Source organism: Solanum stenotomum, chromosome 7, assembly GCF_019186545.1.
Source record: "Solanum stenotomum isolate F172 chromosome 7, ASM1918654v1, whole genome shotgun sequence".
NCBI lineage: Eukaryota > Viridiplantae > Streptophyta > Magnoliopsida > Solanales > Solanaceae > Solanum > Solanum stenotomum.
Window position 1 is genome coordinate 57,220,584 of NC_064288.1, and position 19,360 is coordinate 57,239,943.

Consider the following 19,360-nt stretch of genomic DNA (forward strand, 5'->3'; position numbering starts at 1 on the left):
GGAATAAAATAAGAGATAATGGTCAAAAACTAAGTTGCTCGGACTATCCAAAAATGTTGTCAGACCCGTGACGGACCCTCCAAAAATACACTACTTTTGAAGGATACGACGCACGCCCGATGACATTTTTTAAGAGTCCAAGAAACATAGGTCAAAGACACACCTAACGTATCACTATTTTTGCGAGTTTCATACATGAAGTATCAAGTGTTCTGTGTTTCCTACCTGAACTATCACCAACTATTTATCAAAACACACCTCAAAGCTGAGTAGACCAAGTATTTGAATACAATCGCCAAAAGGCATGTGAAATAGTTGGTGAGCAAACACATAATTGCCAGCACTAACTTCGAGGTGTGCTTTGATAAATAGTTGGCGAGCAAACACATAATAGTTCAGGTATGAAACTCGCAAAAAAGTGATACTTCAGGTGTGTTTTTCACCATTTAACATTTGTCTGAAGAATGTTGAATAAGGTGATGCAAGGGACAAAACATCAAACATGAATATTTTGTTTATTGATATCCTCTTTATCCATACTAGTCATACAAAGTGTTAACTTCAAATGAGAATTACAAACATATGAACAATCAAAGAAGGACTAGACATTACGAATTCATATGGATACAATATATATATATATAAAGAGGATAAGTAGCTGAGTATGGCTTATCTTGAGAACCTTCCGTCTTTCATCATCTCTGCTATCTTCTTGGATAGGCAATATGCAGTAGACTGTATAGTGATCATTGGATTTACACCAACAGCACCTGGAAGAACACTAGCATCACAAACAAATAGTCCTTCTGCTTCCCAGCTCTCCCCGTTCTCATCGACTGCACTGTCCTTTTCGTTCATTCCCATCCTGCAGCTCCCCATTTGATGAGCAGAACTATAAGTTGTGAAATTCTTTACAAGTGACTTTGGCCCCTCAGCTGCTGTGACCGTCTCAAGAAAAGACTCGAGTGCTTTTTCACTTTGTCCTTTACATTTGATTCTCTGTCCATCGCTACGTTGAGTACCTACCTCAGCAGCTCCTGCTGCTATCAAGATCCTTAAAGCTTGTCTTAGCCCGAGTTTCAAACTTTCTTTGTCCGTGCCATTGAACGTGTAGTTAATTCTTCCTTCGGACCTAACTTCCCCCGATCCAATGTCTTTAACCATTGCAAATAAATGAGCTGTTCTGTCATACTTGAGTAATCTATTCTTTAGGTCCTCTCCAGATGTCCAAGGACATAAAGCAGCAAATGATCCCGGTCCTAAAGCAGGAGCTTCTATAATAGCTCTTACATTCGAATCATGACTCCCCACTTTGTGTACCGAGGTAATGATTCCTCCTTCGTATATTTTTCCCTTGAGATCAGAGTTGGACTCGGGGAAGTACCCCCACGCCATTACAACTGGATGAAGATGGAGATTTCGACCAATGTTTCGATTTTTCAATCCACTAGAGATCATAAGTGGAGGGGTCAAAAGAGAACCACAAGCTGAAATGGTCACTTTTGCCTCAATACATATACTCTTTGTGATATCTTTATTCAAACTAGTTGAAATCACTCCTAAGCATTTCTTGCTTCTTGTTTTCCCATACTTTTTCTTTTCGAGTATGAATCTCTCGGCTTTGCATCCTGTTATAATCACTGCTCCACAGTCCACAGCATCGACTAGCCAAGTTGTATCAGTTCCTTTCTTCTCACCTCTTCTACATCCGTAACAACACGAGCCACAATAATGATCCTCGGATGAGTTTCTTGCCACGCCTTCAACTTCAAGACCAAGTCTTTCACACCCTTTTCGGAGAATCTGATTCTGTAGACCTTCTTGTGTGCATTTCTCTGTCACGTTGATTCGTTCACAAACTTTGTCCATAGCTGATACATACTCAGGGGTTTTGAACATGGAGATTCTTTTATCATCGCCCCATTCTTGTATAACGGAGTCAGGGGTCTTAATGCAAGCTGACCAGTTAACAGCAGAGCCACCACCAACTGTTGAACCTGCCAAGATCATAACTTTACCATCCAAAGTTGCGAGTATACCTCCTGATTCATACATTTGAGACTGTGAAGGTCCTTCAAGGGAAGAATAGTCTGATTTCGCGAAGTAGTTTCCTTTCTCGAGAACAACGACTTTCTGGCCAGAACTTGCAAGAACACTTGCTGCAACACCTCCACCACAGCCTGAACCAACAATGACAACATCACATTGAACCTTGTACATGTTGTTTTTGGTGTCTTCTGTGACTTTTAGGCCTTTTTCGACAAGGGATTTTACAATGCTTGATTCTGTCTCGTATATAGTTTCGATGATTCCCTTCTGAAGAGGTCTCTCATCAGGTGTTTCTGAAGAGTTCTCTTCATTGTCTACTTGATAACCAATGTCATCCCATGCTGGATTTTTTGAATCTTCACCAACCTATAGCAAAAAAAAGACACTCAATTTAGCACTTTTAGCTAGTTTTTGTGGTTCTTTTGTTAACTTCCTTGATCAAAATATGCAAATTTGTTGAATGTAATGTCAAAAGCTATGTTGCTCGGACTCTTCAAACATGTTGCCACGTCTGTGTCACATCACTACTTTTCGAGGATCTGACATGCACCCGTTGGCATTTTTGAAGAATCCGAACAACATAGGTCAAAAGCACTCACAAATTAGTTCAAGTCAAGACAAATAATATGTCCGATAAATCTACCAACTGATTGGACTGCATTTGTAAGTAAAAAAGCTTCAACATCAACTGCTCCCTCTGTCCCAATTTATATGACTCTCTTTTCTTAGTCAGACTAAAAAAGAATGACACATTTCTATATCTATGGCTTGTTTTGAACCAAAGTTTCAAAAGTCTTTTATTCATTCTAAAACTTCATGCCTAGACAAACACCATCACATATATTGGTATGGAGGGATATATTACTTGATATTCTCATCAAAAACTGAATGTTGTAGTTATTGATCATATCTGAATATCTCATAAACTCTATGTTACTCGGGCCCTCCATAAATGTTGCGGCATTCGTTTTGAGTCCTCCAAAAATACATAGTTTTTGAAGAATTTAACACGCGCACCCAGTATATTTAAAGAGTCCGAGTAACATAGCTCATAATAAAGAGAAGCAATCTAGTTGTTGATGTTGTTTTTAGTGTAACAAAAAAGATGTACATTAAAATCTTGGGACCAAATTAACAGTGAAGTGTCCTTTTTTCTATTCTATTGAAAGAAGTAATAATTGGTCCATATAAAAAGCTACCTATTATATGAAAAACTCCAAATAAATGAGTTATCATTTTCAACCACCTAACTTCTTGAAAAAAATAATTAAAAGTGATATTTTTCAATAAATAAACAGTGATCAATAAAGTATAAGTCATCTTCAATAGTCACATGTTTTGACGTTCAAATTGTCCATATAAGGCTTTTTTGCATATCATGTGTTCTAATGGGATTAGCTAGTAATGAAAAGGATCATTTTCCCAAAATCAATTTAATAGTTTTTTTGTCAAATTTAAAAATATCATATTTAGTACCCTTTACCTCATGGTTGGCCACCTGAACTTTCATTAATTAATACTAAATATATCACTTCGATTTTTATCGCTAATCACAATAAACTAATTTGATTTGATGTAAACACGCGATAGGTGAAATCTTTTTCAAACTATCAAGAAAGGTTGGATTTTAAGAAGCTTTTGAAAATAAACTAAGTAAAATTTTAAAAACATGATGCTAGCACAATTTCAGATATAATTAAAATATGAAACTTCTTAGTGACCAATTCTTTAAGGACACTCAAGTCAAGCTGGCAATATTGAGCAAAACGAAATTATTGACATTTGTAAATTCCCAAATCAAGAAAGATATTTTGATAAAATACTTAGCATAATATTATAAGGAACCTTGAGATTTTTAACTTAGCATGTTGCCCCATATAAAAAAAAGGGAGAATAACATTTCCGGATTATTCGTAAATTCTGATTTTGATCCTCGTCATAAATGACTCAAACACACCTAACTTTTGAATAATTAAAATATATGCTCTTGATTCCTTTAGGTAGAAAATGTTATATTTGAACTATTTTAAGAAGTACATTATCTTCAAATATAGAATTTCAATACGAATTTAACATAGAATATGGATAATTAAACAGTGGAATGGTTATTAATTCTGGAAATTTACGAATATTCATCAGCAAAAGGATTAAAAATAGTCGAAGCTTAGTATATACTTTATCAAATATTAGAGAAAATGATCACAATGGTCCTTGATGTATTGAGGTTACTTTATTTTGGTCCTTAATATATTCTAGGTGATTGAAATAGTCCTTCATGTATGACAAAATGTGATCAATTTAGTCTTTTACCCTAAACTTAACAATTTATCCCTAAAAACTGTTAAATATAGCTGTGGAACCCACATATCTTACAAAATCCACCATTTTTACCATCTTTATTAGCTCAAAAAAAGAGTTTCATGAATTCTAAAACACTATTTTCTCTAACATCTAACCACACAATTACAAAATAATTATTATCAAAAGGTTGAAACTCTTTCTTTGAGCTAATAAAGATGGTAAAAATAGTGAATTTTGTAAGGTATGTGGGCCCCACAGTTATATTTAACAGTTTTTGGGAATAAATTGTTAAGGTTAGGTAAAAGACAAATTGAACACATTTTGTCATACATGAAAGATTATTTCAATCACCTAGAATATATTAAGGACCAAAATAAAGTAACCCCAATACATCAAGGACCATTTTGATCATTTTCTCTCAAATATTACAAGGACTAAAATTAGAATTAATCAATAACTGAAATATCAAGATAAAAATATATTTTAAAAAGGTGGAAAGGACAAAAAAGCCCTGCAAAAACCATGTGCCATGCCCTTGTTTAGACTCACGAAAAATACAAAATCAAAAAGGAGAAAAAGACAACAAAGCCCCGCAAAAACTATGGGTCATGTTTAGACTAAAAAAAAGTTATAAAATCAATACGGTCGCGGTGGAGTGATAATTACTTTTTTATTCTTAATTAAAGATTTCAGGTTAAGTATGAAGTTGTCTTTGTTAGAAAATATTTTACACTCAATATGAGACTTTTCAAAACGGATACAAATTTAATTTAACTTTAATACAAATATTAGACACTGAGCGAGTAGGAGAATTACCTGAGTAAAGAAGATGTATAGACACAAGAATTTGACAAACATAAATGCCAATCTAACAGGAGTGAAAAATCTGTTGTTGAACCATTTTTGCATCACAATTTCTCTTTTATCCAATGAAATATCAGAGAATTTGTTAATATAAGGCCAACTTTTTCCAAAACAAAATAATCCACAAAGTAACAAACTCCCAATTCTTGTTGATAGAATTCTTAACAAACCCCTCACCAACATTCTTGCTTCAAAAAAAGCCCTTTTCATCACAATCTCAGCAACCTAAAAAAAATTAAAAGAAAATTTAAATCATCGTCAATAAAATTAAAATTCAGATAGTCAATTAATTGAATTACTCAGATTCTCCGACCATTAAATTACTTCAATTCACCTAAAAAAAAAAGAAATGCTTTTTATCAATCTTTTTTCAAAGAATTAACCTAAACAGTCGTCTACTTAGATATATCAACTAGAAAAAGTAAGAAATATAGTAGGGTAGAGAAAACGGGAGAGAGAATTACACGTGAAAGTTCAGATTGTTAACTAATTACTCTATTACCAATAAAATACTTCAATTCACCTCAAAAAGGAAAAAAGAAAAAGATGGCCTTTTTCATCCATTTTTTTTTAAAAATTTGTGTATATCAACTAGAAAAAGTAAGCAGTATAGTAGGGGTAGAAGAAGGAAAAATGGAGGAGAGAATTACACGTGAAAGTTCAGATGATCAACTAACTGATTTACTCCACTACCTATAATAACTTCAATTTACCTCAAAAAGGAAAAAAAGTAAAATATGTGATTTTTATCCTCTCTTTTTTTTTCAAAATTTATGTATATCGACTAGAAAAAGTAAGCAGTACAGTAAATCTGACAGACTATTTGTTTACTTACCTCATCGGGAATTGGATATTGAGAGCCAGAAACTTTATGAAAGTTTTGAATTTTTTTGTTATTTTCTTGAAGTGAATTTAGAGGAAGAGGAGGAAGAATTGTTTCACAAATAGATGTTAAAGTTTCTATTTCTGATGAAGAAAATCCATGGCTATATTTTGTTTCTCTTCTTCCTCCTCTAAGTAAAGGATGAGCCTTTTTCTCCATTCTTCTTTTTTATTTTTTTGTTTGTTATTGGTTTTTACTATTGTTGAAAATTGTAAAGAAAATTGTTTGTATTTATAGGAGGTGAGATGAGTATCTTTCTTGTCTCTATTTGCATGAGATGAGAAAAGATGGTTCTTTTTTGTTGCCTTTTGATTTGTTTATATGACCGTCCGTTTCGTTTCGTATTAGTTGATATTAAAAATATATGTTTCAATTACTTATTTATTTACTGAATTAAGAAAAAAATAATTATTTTATTTTTTTAATTTTATTGCTACAATTAATATTCTTTGAAAGACTAAATGAATATAGAAGTTTCAATTTTTTTTAAAAGCTTATTAATTACTTTGTATTTATTTTAATGGTATTTTATTTATATGTCCTATGTTATTGAATCATATTTTTTTATAAATTATTTTGATGTTATTAATGTGGATAAATGATTAATTAATAAAATTGGTCATTTTATTCATAGTTTTTTTAAATATTGTGTAAAATGAAACATGAACAACTAATATAAACTAAAAGGAGTATATGATGATATTGACAAAAATGAACAATACATGTGTAAAATAAAACGTGAACAACTAATATAACATAGGAAGAGTATATGATATTCAAAACGCAATATTGACAGAAAATGAACCATACATGTTATAAATTAGGTGGTCACATGATTGCCACCATATTTGGTGGTATGATTTTAAATTATGATTTGAAATCATGCTTATTTGATATTGAAAGTTATTTGGACATGCAAGTTGAATTTTTTTTATGATATAATTACTTCTATAATTTGTGAAAATTATTAAAACGTTTCTAATTCTTATATAATTTTACCAAATGATCAAAAAAAAAATTTTTTATATATATATATATATATAAGGTAATAAATAATATCCCAAGACATTGCATAATTTTTTTATGTTTCTCTTATAAATAAATCTTTGCACATGTTATTACGATATTTAAATACACATGATTTTATAGTGATTTAGTAGTCAATAATAGTAATAACTAGTTATTCTTTAATATAACTCTTCCACATAATATACACAATCTCTTCACATCTAACATGAGTCCTTTCCTATAGATTTTTTAAAATGATGATCAGTTTTTTTAAAAAAACTCATGCGTCAAGTTTTATATTTTTAGAAACTTGAAATTTTATTGATTTAAATATTTGAGATTTTGATTTCATATTTTATGCAAATTTCATACACAAATATTTTAAATTAAAAACTTAAAATCGAGGTCCTAAATCTTATGATCTTATTTTATTTTTTTTTTGGTTTCGCACGTAGTATCCAAAGTCCACATTGGAGCTCTGAATAAATCCGAATCGCGCATTGCAGAGCCCATTCGAGGATAGAGTTTCCAACATGATTTTTTCCATACACAGAACTCAAACCCGAGACCTCTAGTTAAGAGTAAAGCACTCCCACAAATCCACCACAACCCATGTTCATTCCTAAAATCTTATGATCAAACACTGGCAAAGAGTTAAACGTGACAATTTCACCTACCACAAAAATGTTAGGACACCAGTGAACAATGACCATAGGATTTGGGACCCCAATGAACAATGACCTTTCTTATTTATTGATGATTATGTAGTATATAATATTATATAATATGGTCTATCCTATCTTTAAATCATCTATTACTTGTGTATCTTTTATCTTGTTTCTGACTGTTGGAGAAAAGGCAGGAGCTCTACACTTATTTGATTAATTAAAAAAAAAAAAAAACTTTATTGCCTTTTTCTTCTATTAGTATTATTTTGTCTAAAAGCTGATAATAAATTTTGTAGGTTAGTTTTATTATTCATGATATGCAAATAATGTAAATTCAGTTGGTTCCTTTTGTATCAAATGTTATATGCTTGCTATTTTTTATTTGTAAATATGCGGTTTTTAGATGTGAATTACTTGATAATTTCTGAAATATATATTAGATTTCGTTTGTCAGTTTGTCACATTGTTTATAAGTGATTTTTAATGAGAAAATCTATTTACGTGTATTTTTAATCGTTGATTTGATAATCAAGTCGATAGCGATCAATAATCGACTAATCAATATGAATTTAACATATCTACAAATCGATAACTAATAACACTTTCGAACCAACTGATACGCCACCCTAATCTATAAGCAAATGATTTAAAAGTTTAGCCGAAAGTGACCGTACAAATAATAGTGACAGTACAAATAATGCTTCAATCTCAAATTTAATTCCAAATAATTTTAATTCCGGACAATTCAAAGTTTTTTTTTTCAGTTTAATTTCCTATTCTCTATTGTATATATGATAAGTATTTTGTTTTTGTAATTTCAATATAAATACGAAGATCACTCTTTCATATTCAAATAATATAATTCAGACAATATAAAATTTATATTCAGTTTAAACTAAAGTTAATGTCACAATGATCTTAATTAATTGAATTTAAGAACAACTTCTTAGAGTTTTGAACTAAAAATTTTAATTCTAAGATAGAACTTCTTGAAATTTTAACGAAATATAATTGAACTGAAACGATAATTGAACTGAAATATCGAAAAAGGCCTTTTAAGTGCTAGACAAATGTTGGGTACAAGTTACAGTACTTGAACATTATTAAACTCCACACATATCTTAGAAAATCCCAGTTGTACAATGATCAACTTGCTATTTATTGCTATTATAAAATAATATGTGATCTATCCATATCTTTAATTGATCATCATCAATCTTGATTATTATTTTTTTGACAAAAAATGATTATTTTAAAATTAATAATATATAAAATTAAATTTCTCACATGTTATTCAATATTCAGGTTGGAGTTCGATTAATATAAAATAGGTCCATTCAAAGGTACAGCTCCTTATAATGTATAATGTTAGTGTACTTGAAATAAGTGTTTGGTTGAGACTTCAATTATTATAGGTAGTCATTATTTTCTTCTTGATTTGCATAAATTGTACAAAAAGGTTTTGATTGTATATTGAAAACTTGTGAAGTTTAGAAATATCTTTTGAGTGATTATTGTGAGTGTGTGAGGGATAAAGTTTGTTATTAGTTATTACCATAATTCTAACGATTTGGTTAAGTTTGTTGTAGAAAATTAATGCATGTTTTTGGCTTTCCTTTAATTAAGGGTTTTAATCCCAATTTGGTGGGTAATATATAAAGATAAGAAGGTTTTATAAGAAATTTATTCTCTTGGACAATCCTAGAAGACAATATTAGGGTAAATAGAAAAGTTTATTGAGAAAAAAGCTAAATAAAACTTAAAGTTTTGGATAAATATCTTTTTTTTGACCCCTTCTTTGTGTTGACCCAATTCTATTAGCTAGGCTTAACAAGTAAATACCCCTTCTTTTATCTCGATAAACTCTCTTAATCAAAGGTCTCGGATTTGAGCTCTAAATATGGACAGAAAAAAAAATTCTTAATAGAGAGTACAATGCCGCAAGTTGTCTTAATTTTGGCGGTGAATCTACGCACATAATTTTTAAGTTTTTTTTTTAAAATAAAGCTTACATATTTGAAAATCACGTACGAATTATTATAAGTCACAATAAGTAAATATTCAAAGTATCCAGAAGTCATATGCATTTTTTTAAAAAAAACTCGATTTACTCTAAATTCAAAAAAATGTCACATAAATTATATCAAAACGGAGGGAGTATAAGTCATCTAAATGCGGGGAAATGAATTGAAATTGATTAATACTTAGTAATAAGAGTAAAATATATATAAAATGATAAATTATTTTTGATTTTTCAAACTTGACAGTTAAACATGATTATCTATTTTCAATATAGCGGATAAGTAAAAAAAATGAGTGAATAGAATACAGTATTTTTATGCTTTTTCTTTCTAATTTGTTTTAAAAAATTATGTATGAATCCACACCGAAGATAAAATATTGACCTTTAGGATCTTTAAAGAAAAATAACAATTGTGGTATGAGTATAATATAATTATATTCTTTCTTTTTAATAAATAAAAATATTAAACTTTAAACAAGTTGGGTTCAATGTACAGTTATTAATAAAGCTAAAAGGATCCAGTTGGCCTCAAGTGTTATGTAATCATATTATTTATTGAATTATGACAGTGACAAATCTAATTAATAAAAAAATAAATAATAATGAATAATTTAAAAGTCTTCAAACAGAGATAATATCATACTGTCAAAGGCAACACTTAATTAGTATTTAATTAGTGAAATTTATTGTTAAGAGATTTGACTTTGAAACGCGTAAGATGTTATAAGTTGTCATACTGTGTCTTATTAAAACAAGTTTAATTATAGAACGTGGTCAGTCAAGAACTTTTACGTTTGAAAAAATAAAAATAGAAGAAATGAAAAATGCTTAAATAAATATATGGACATATTAATTTATATATATTAGAGAAATAAGATTAGGGACAAAGATATATATACGAAAAAAGATATAAGAATAGTCTTTATATGGACAAGATACGAGAAGTGAGGCCGTGGTAATTTGGACATGTGAAGGATGCTTTAGTGATTTAGGATATGCGAGAGGTTGACGGTGATAGGTCCAAAGAAAGATAGATATAAATCGAGGAAAATTTAGGAGAAGTTATTAGGCAGAATGAAACGGGTTCTAGTCTTGAGCACCTATTTATTTCCTTACCAGTAGTACTATTAGGGATTGTTTGGTTGGGAACAAGTTATCCTAGGATAAATTATCCTGAGATTAGTTATCCTGGGATAACTTATCCCATCACTATGGTTTAAATTGTAGGATAAGTTGTCCTAAACATGGCAACCAAACAAGAAACCAAAATTTAATCCCAAGACTATTTATTCTTATCCCGCACACCAAACAACCCCATTATGCTAGTATTATTTGATTCTTTAATTTTATTTCTACTCTCTATTTTTTTGGCTTTGATTACTTTTACTGTTTTTTTATCGAAAGTTTTTTTGCTTCAATGTTTTTATCATAACTTTTTCATCTTGCATTTCAATTCAAAACATATTTTGTATAAAGATTTTCTTGACGGTCTATCAAAAACAGTTTCTATTCCATAAGAATAGAAATAAAGTCTGTGTATAATTTATTCTCGTCAGACCGCACTTGCGAAACAATAGATGTATTATTATTGTGTTTGTATCATAGGCCGCATTTGTTGTGTAAATCAGCGGTAGCTGTTAGATTAGAGTACTGAAGTCAAATTAAATGGTCACTAAAGTTGTATCCAATTGATTAATTATTATCCTAATTTAAATTAAAAGTAGCTGGGTCTACCAGTGATTAATTATTGTTATTTTATTTTACATATATTTTAATTTGGGCGCCTGATCAATGATGTTAACAACATATATATTATTGTAATGTAATTATAATTAAGAAATGGTATTAAGTCAAACAGTTCAACTTGTAAATTGCTGTTTAATGGTCCAAAATTATATATATATATATAATATTATTTTTTAGAAAGATGGTACAACTAAGTCAACTAGTTTACCAAGTTGCTAGTTTGCTAAGCGGTATTTCTTCTGTTTTAATTTATGTGAAAAAATTTGAAAAAGAAATGAAAAATTTAAAAGAGATGTATTGAAAACACTCTTAATCTTGATGCGAACTATTAGTTTCATCCTCGAACTATTGACAGCCTTAAAGACATCCCTTTACTTTACAAACTGAACTTAAATATACCCCAACAACATGAGTGAAATACACCCCTTAATTCTTACCAAATTAAGGGGTGTTTTCAACACTTTTCTTGACGTTTTATTAAGAGTTTCAAGCTCTTACAAGAGTTTGAGACCACTTGTTATGTCATGTGGCAGATCAAGAGTGTATCGGGGGTGTATCTTAGTATAGTTAGTCAGTAGAAGAGTGTTTTTAAGACTATCAATAGTTCAAGAACAAAACTAATAATTTGCGCCAAGTTCAGGAGTGTTTTTAATATTTTTCTCAAATTTTAAAGAAAAATCATTTAGGATAAAATGGAAAGTTAAGTTAATTGTCTCCAAGTTATCGTTACTTTTGAAATGAACTAAAAATGAAAGGTTGTAACATAATTATTTTACATCCCATTCTATGTCACAAAGTTTCCTTCTAAACAAATGAAAAGAAATTACTTATTTTTGTTTTTCTGCTAAAATCTCTTAATTTTTACTCAATTCATATTATTAACCATCAGGCACATCTTTAGGTGCTTTCTTTTTTTACTTTCTAAAATTGCGTAATTAGTCAAATAACATCACATAAATAAAACGGAGGAGTATATACAGAATATTGATGCACCCACATTCTTGCCCTTTGGGTAATAAGCAAAGCCACCCCCTACGAAAGAACAAAATAGAAGGAATTTTATGCAACAAAAAGTAAAAATATTACTTATTATATTACTAACTAACAGAATATAAAGTATTATTAACTTCAATTTTTAAAATTGTATTTGGTGCATATCAATTTTTAAGAACTTACAAATATTGATCATATTTTCAAAATCCAACTGGATAAAGTATATGTTACTTTTTCTTTTTTGATTTTTCTGCATCCTATATTTGAGACCCGTATTGAAGTTTAACTATTTTAGATTCGCGCTACGTAGGACCTCATGCAGAAAAAAAAAACTCCCTACCAAAGATTTTTCTATACCCGGACTTGAACACCCCATTCGGAGGAAACCACTTCCTACAAGCTCGAACTCGAGACTTTAAGAAAAAATCAACCCCATTCACTACACCATATCCTTTACATTACTTTATATATGAAAAACTCCTATCTTAAAAAAATCTCGTTTACAAACAGAGAAAAAAAACAGTTAATTACTATATTTTATTTGTTTTTGTTTAACGTGTGACCTACTTGGGAAGATTTATTTGTTTAATTAGTTAGAGAACTTTCTACAAGTTTATACGTGACAAATAAACAAAACTTATAGGATAATCTAGAAGAAATGAACTAAAATCCATTTAAGTCATCTTTAAAAATATTTTATCATGACATCTTACCTATTCAAATATTGCATAATGAGGAGGTCTTGCATGGAAAAAAAAGTTGGGGTGGGCATAAAAATCAAAAATTCAAACTGGATCAAGTTAATAGTTTTAAGAGTCACAACTGCGCCAAAAAATCAAACAAATTAATAAGGTTTCAAAAACATAGTTAAAATTATATATGATCTTATATAATTTAGGACAATTCTTACCTCATTCTTTTTTTTTTTAAAATAAAAAACAAGAATTGAAAGAGTTTAGTTGTGCAATCAAAGTGAATTGAGGAGCAAAGTGATACTAATTGAGTGCCAACACCTAACTGTGCTATCAATAAGTTAAATGATATAAAACTACCAACAAGAGTTGTGGTAGAGTGATAAGTACTCATTCATCCTTAACCAAAGGTCTCCAATTCAAGTCCTCTTGGCTATGTAATCACCTTTGTTAGGAAACATTTTACCCTTCAGTGTGGGACTTTCCAACGTAAATTCAAATATAGTCGGGCTCAGGTACTAGACACCGAGCAGGAAACCAAAAAGAATGATATAAACTACTTCATAAATTAGCAATTCTTCATCATTGCTATAGGGGAAATCTTATATAGTTCCTCCACACTGAAAAATGGATTATAGTACATAAAACACCAAAAACCTCAAACAAGAAAGGCATCATCAAGCATAATAAGTTACAAAATACCTTAACAAACTATACCTAAGATAAATAAAACTTAGAACATATACCTCCACATAGCTGGCCGATCTCTCGATATGAGAAGAACTCTAGATGATAAATAATCAAAAGAAGGTGAATACAAATCATCTGGTCCAATTGCTTCTCTCAAATTCTGTCCATTGTTTTGATCCAAAGCGTTTAACAACTGCAATGCATCGTCCTTATTTGAGTCGAAAACAAATAGGCCCAATCCACAAACTCCCATAACAACATTTGAGTTTCCCCAAACTTGTGTTAAAGCTGTGTAGTGGGAGTGAGCATTTGATTCTGGCAATACATAGGTGTTGCAAAGCTTCTGCTTGCGCAATGAGAACTGTTGGATTTGGGAAGAGACCTGCCTTTTCACCGCAGATTTCACAGTAGTGCAGCCAAGATATAAAGAATCACCACGGGCGAAAACTGACTGAACATTTGCACCAATCTTGGGTATTTTAAGACCTATACCAGAGGGGTGACGGAAATCTAAAACGTTGATAGAATCAGAGGTGCAAAACACACCATCATTTCCTTCTACTTCAGAGGAACTAGCCCTGCATTGAAATATGAAGGTTTAAACCTTTGATAGAGATGAAAAGGTTCTGCTATAAATTGAACTAAAATGAAAACTTTGTTAACCATACTATATTTCCATACAGGTAGTCGTAGTATTTCTATGGGAGTTTCTTGTCCTTTGATGTTTGTTATTACATGTTTTCTTGCATGGTATTATTTTGTTGTAGTTACGTTCCTCTTTTTCATAATGCTTTGACATGCTCTCTATAGTATTTTGCCATGACTTCTTCACTTCTATTACTTCTTTTTTTCCAACATGGTTTAACTTATTTCCTTGAGCTGAGGGTCTATTGGAAACAACCTCTCTACCTCCCAAGGTAGGGGTAGGCCGGTAAGGTCTACATATACTCTACCCTCCCAGACCCCACTTACGGGATTACACTAGGTATGTTGTTGATATTGAGCAAAACAGCATACAGAAAACTCTTTGAGCCAATCATGTAAACTAGTGACTACAGAGTCCTGCTTGGCATACAAGAATCCTCATATAACCACTGCAGAAAACTGCTCCAAATTAGAAGGCTAGAATTGAACTTCTTGGATGAAACTAATATGGATGATAAGATATGGTAGACACTAGACACCTAATAGCTTTCTACCCAAACCTAGGGTCTAAAAACCTGTTTTGCTATAATTTTTCCCTTGAATCTTCAGAGTTTATGATTCATTTACCATATAAAGAAACAAATGTTAACTTAGTTTTGGAAAATATCAAGTGTTACCAACATCAACATACAAATCTTTTAATCTTTTTTTTTTTTTTTACAGCTCCCAACCATATGTAATCACCAATAAGCAATACAATAAATTATTTTCAATCTCCTCAAGCTTTGATGTAATAATGCAAAGTTTCTTCTTTCAAGAGAAACTTGATTGCGATAGGTTCAGTATAGAAAAGCATATGTTCAACAAGAAGCATATCCAAGGTATGGAAGAAACTAATTAGAGGCATGAGAGGGAAAGTAATTTTGTCATATTCCAATTTATTGCAAGGATATTAGGTGAGCTAGATCAGTTTTACCTCTGTCGAACTCCTCCACCCAACTCAGCATCTGTGTTATTTACATGGAAAGCAGAAATTTGCCGACTAGAGGATGATACAGAAAGCAGTGCTTGAGGACTTATAGAATTGACATCCCATAAAGAAAGACCTTCTGTCTCAGCTATCACTATTTTTCCTCTGCTTCTCCATTGCAAAGGACTTGAGTAATCCATAGACAACATTGGTCTCTGTAAATCCCATTTCAGGACCTGCTCTCCATCACGGATATCATAAGTTCTGACCATCCTTTGGCAACTAGCACCTGATACGATGAGTGGTCCACAAGGTTTGTACCACCATTGCTGATTTTGAGGCGCCATAATTGATGATAGAGTATTTCTCCTATACATTGGATTATTAGGTAATGGAGCAAGGGCTGCTCTTGTATTACTAAATCCATCATCGACATGAAAGGCTCGTACATCTTTCGTGTAGAAGTCCCAGGAACAAAAACCTGAATCCATGGAATTTCCTGCAGATGCTGCCACCACATATCTCCCTGAGGAACCATCTACACCAGGAGCACGAATTATCCAACAATCTCTCCACATATTTGACGAGACTCCAACAGGGGGTTTGTACTCAGCTTTCTCCTGAAGTGATAACAAATGTTAAGGAAACTATTCTTAGAAGCTGATGAATTAGCTTAAATATTGGATACTATAGCCTTCCAAACTTCATCCAAAGCTTAACAGACCAGCACATCATTAAAGTCACATATTAAGACTCATGCCATAACAGGAGACAACAAAAACATATCCCTACCTTTGTAGAGATATAGAGGAGGTTCCCAATAGTCCCTCGGTTTTTTTTTTAAAAAAAACATTTGGAGGCAGTTTGAAAAAGGAACTACATAAATGAACTGTAACAACAATGAAACAGTGTGAGATGGAAAACAGTACACAGCATACAATGAAACAGTGTGAGATGGAAAACAGTACACAACATATAATGAAACAGTGTGAGATGGAAAACAGTACACAACATACACAAGAAAGAACAGTAACAACAACAAATAATGCAATAACTGAAGCACAAATAAATAGGAGACAAAAGTCATGCTTGGGTTCATTTGACATCTTAATATTTAGAGAGATGGGAAGCAAAGCAGATAGTACCTCACAATGCACAATATCATAGAAGGAGCAAGAACTGTCATCATGTGTAAGGAGAACAGATTCTCCCTCAGAGACAAACCACCCTCCAGTAGATGTCTTACGGCCAATCTCATTGAGCTCACATATAGAACTATCTTCTGTCTCTTCCTCCATCAACATTTCTTGTTTATTCTCTTGAGCATCAAAACTTTCAAGCCTCTCATCACTTGCCAGGAGATGATCAACAATTTCTTTTCCTTTGAACAGTTTCGAAGAAGAAATTTGGTTTTGTGAACTTACTGCATCATCCACATCTTGAACATTGGAAATCTGTAAACAAGCATCCTCACACCTGCTAGTAACTTTAGATTGCTCCTTACTAAGAGAAGCCAAGAACTCCACAGCAATAGGATTCTCGTCAATAGGACTAACATAATTCTTCTCAGGCTTCACTTCAATAGTTGATTCAGCAGATTCAAGTTCCTCAATTTTGGTACAGCCCATTAGTGTCTTCAGAGATGTCCTGTCTCTTAGCAATTTATGATGAGGGAACAACCTCGCCTCTAATTCCTCTACATTTAATCCCTTCACAGAGATTTTCCCATTATCCTCAGGTTTTGTTTCCTTCTCATCAATATTCATGTCCTCACTTCTAATGCTACTCAGCAAACCAATTTCTCTATCCCCATCCACAATATTACACATCGCCTTCTCAATCCCACATATCTTCTCATCAGCATTCAAACTCTCATTTTTACTGCTACTTGCCAAACTTATTTTTCCATCACCATCAACTACATTACCCATCGCCTTCTCAATCCCGGATATCTTCTCTTGGATATCTGAAATTATCAACTTTGAAGAATCAGGATTATTCATATCCAACATCTCCTTAGTCCTCTTAATATCAGTTGCAATCCTCTTCACTTTCCCTTCCAAGAAGGCAAGCTTCTCGTGCAGCTTACTTGGGTACTTATTCACACTCGAACCAACCTTCCCTTGTTCATTTTCACATTTCTCTTTCGACACTCCAGAAAAACTATTCGATTTGGTCAGCAATCTCGGATCTTTCACATTAGACTCAACAATATTCCCACTTTTATCAACCAAAGATTTCAACTTTACTGAACTTGAGCTTGAGATAAGCTCTTCTCTATCACAAAATTTAGAATTTTTTCCTTCAGATATCTTAATTTTCTCAGATTTTACATCAAATTTCCCCAAAAGTTCACGACTTTTCTCCATTTCCGTCAAAACCCTATTCCCATTTTCAGTCAATTTTTCGTTCACACCTCGAGAATTCCCTGAAACCCTAGAGACCCTAGATGTTTTCCGAATATCCGACAAGGTCTTAGAAAACTCAGATGGACTAGAACTCCTACCTCTAGGCACAGACGTTGACCACCTCGCACGTGGCTCGGCACGTGCCTCTCCGCCTTCAGCTCCGGTTGCCGTTGCCGTCCCCAATGCCGCCTTATCAATTCTCGGCATGGCACGAAGCGCCGGTTTCTGATTAGTCGACGCCGTTGCAGCCCGAACACGCGATGTGGGTCTGGGATTTTCTTTTCCTATGGACCGCCTGAGACTCTCCCCGCCGCTGGAATTAACTGCAGACGATTTGTTGGAAAGTGGGGTTAGGGATTTGGAAGGTCTAGCGGCGGCAGTGGTGGTGGATGGCGGCGCGTTGATCTTGGCTCCGGCGCCGCCACGGTCCTTTTGCCGGCGAACTGGTGCTGCCGTCGACATTTTAGTATTTTTTAAAGGTTTTTGGAGAAAAAAAAGTGAAAACTGAAAAGGTTTTTGAGGTACTTGGTTGAATTGAAAAGATTAGAGATGAAAGAATGAGCGGGAAAATGATATGTTTTTGGAATATTTTTCAAAATAATTTGAGATTCCAAAATTCAAATTTGAGCGTTTGGGTATAATTTGGAGTTTCTAAATTGGAGTTTTGTTTTCTTGAAATTAGATACAGTAACTTTTGCTATTTATCGTAGAAGCCAAACAAAGCTGAAGAAAGGAATATGTGTAGTCGCGTTTAACTGTCGAGGTAGAAGTAAGATTTACGTATATTCTACATTTTTACTCTTTCGAGATCTCAGCTAATGAATTGTTGTTGTTGAAATAAGATTTATAAGTTGTGTTTTGGAATGGGATGAATAAGTCGGATTTCTAAAATGATTTTCATACGTCATTTTTTTTTATGGGAGTTTCGTAAAATCAAGGTAGAGTTATTTTTATGATAGTTAGAACAAAGTAAAAAGAATTCGAATATACAATTTGTACATAAATATGTATTTTAATTTGATTTTAGCTGATGTTTAGGTTTATTTTTATTTAAAACGTGTACAAGTAAACATTATAATTTAATATATTACAAAATAAAATAAATAAATACACATATTTTACGTAATATCCTAATATAATAATTTATGTCCTACGTATATTACGACTCATGTGTGCACGAGGGAATATGATTTATAAATGTGCCATTGCCAGCATCTCCACGTCTCATAGTGTCCCACATTGCTACCCACTATACTAATCATAAGGCACCATTCGGTTTCGGATCCTTTCATCTTAATCAGAAGTTTCGATTCGATTTTCTAAGTATGTAATTGTTTTTCATTCTTAATTAGAAGTTTTAGTTCGAGTTTCTTAATATGTAATAGTATTTGTTAGAGAGGTTTCAAAAATTAAATTTAAT

General features: G+C 32.1%; 3 protein-coding genes across 3 annotated transcripts in view; 1 reads left to right on the forward strand and 2 right to left on the reverse strand.

The window, feature by feature from the left end:
* The window catches only part of LOC125871526 (cryptochrome-1), a 258,924-nt gene that overhangs the window by 9,474 nt on the left and 230,090 nt on the right, over positions 1-19,360 (forward strand). The gene's annotated exons all lie outside the window — the stretch shown is intronic.
* LOC125871524 (long-chain-alcohol oxidase FAO1) lies at positions 494-6,301 on the reverse strand. The gene is made up of 3 exons (XM_049552133.1): positions 6,050-6,301; positions 5,167-5,439; positions 494-2,415 (listed from the first exon to the last, which is right to left on the reverse strand). The coding sequence occupies exons 1-3, from the start codon at positions 6,254-6,256 to the stop codon at positions 670-672; spliced, it is 2,226 nt and encodes a 741-aa protein (XP_049408090.1). The 5' UTR covers positions 6,257-6,301; the 3' UTR covers positions 494-669.
* Positions 13,788-18,541, reverse strand: LOC125871520 (KIN14B-interacting protein At4g14310). The gene is made up of 3 exons (XM_049552130.1): positions 16,678-18,541; positions 15,539-16,152; positions 13,788-14,495 (listed from the first exon to the last, which is right to left on the reverse strand). The coding sequence occupies exons 1-3, from the start codon at positions 18,400-18,402 to the stop codon at positions 13,961-13,963; spliced, it is 2,874 nt and encodes a 957-aa protein (XP_049408087.1). The 5' UTR covers positions 18,403-18,541; the 3' UTR covers positions 13,788-13,960.

Bases quoted from the DNA above. Each gene is read 5' to 3' on its own strand.
- LOC125871524 (XM_049552133.1), bottom strand. From the start codon at position 6,256: ATGGAGAAAAAGGCTCATCCTTTACTTAGAGGAGGAAGAAGAGAAACA. The intron at 5,440-6,049 runs GTAAGTAAACAA...AATTTTTTTTAG, and splicing joins AATATCCAATTCCCGATGAG to GTTGCTGAGATTGTGATGAA. The intron at 2,416-5,166 runs GTAATTCTCCTA...TTTTTGCTATAG, and splicing joins TATACATCTTCTTTACTCAG to GTTGGTGAAGATTCAAAAAA.
- LOC125871520 (XM_049552130.1), bottom strand. From the start codon at position 18,402: ATGTCGACGGCAGCACCAGTTCGCCGGCAAAAGGACCGTGGCGGCGCC. The intron at 16,153-16,677 runs GTACTATCTGCT...TTATCACTTCAG, and splicing joins ATGATATTGTGCATTGTGAG to GAGAAAGCTGAGTACAAACC. The intron at 14,496-15,538 runs GTAAAACTGATC...ATTTCAATGCAG, and splicing joins GGTGGAGGAGTTCGACAGAG to GGCTAGTTCCTCTGAAGTAG.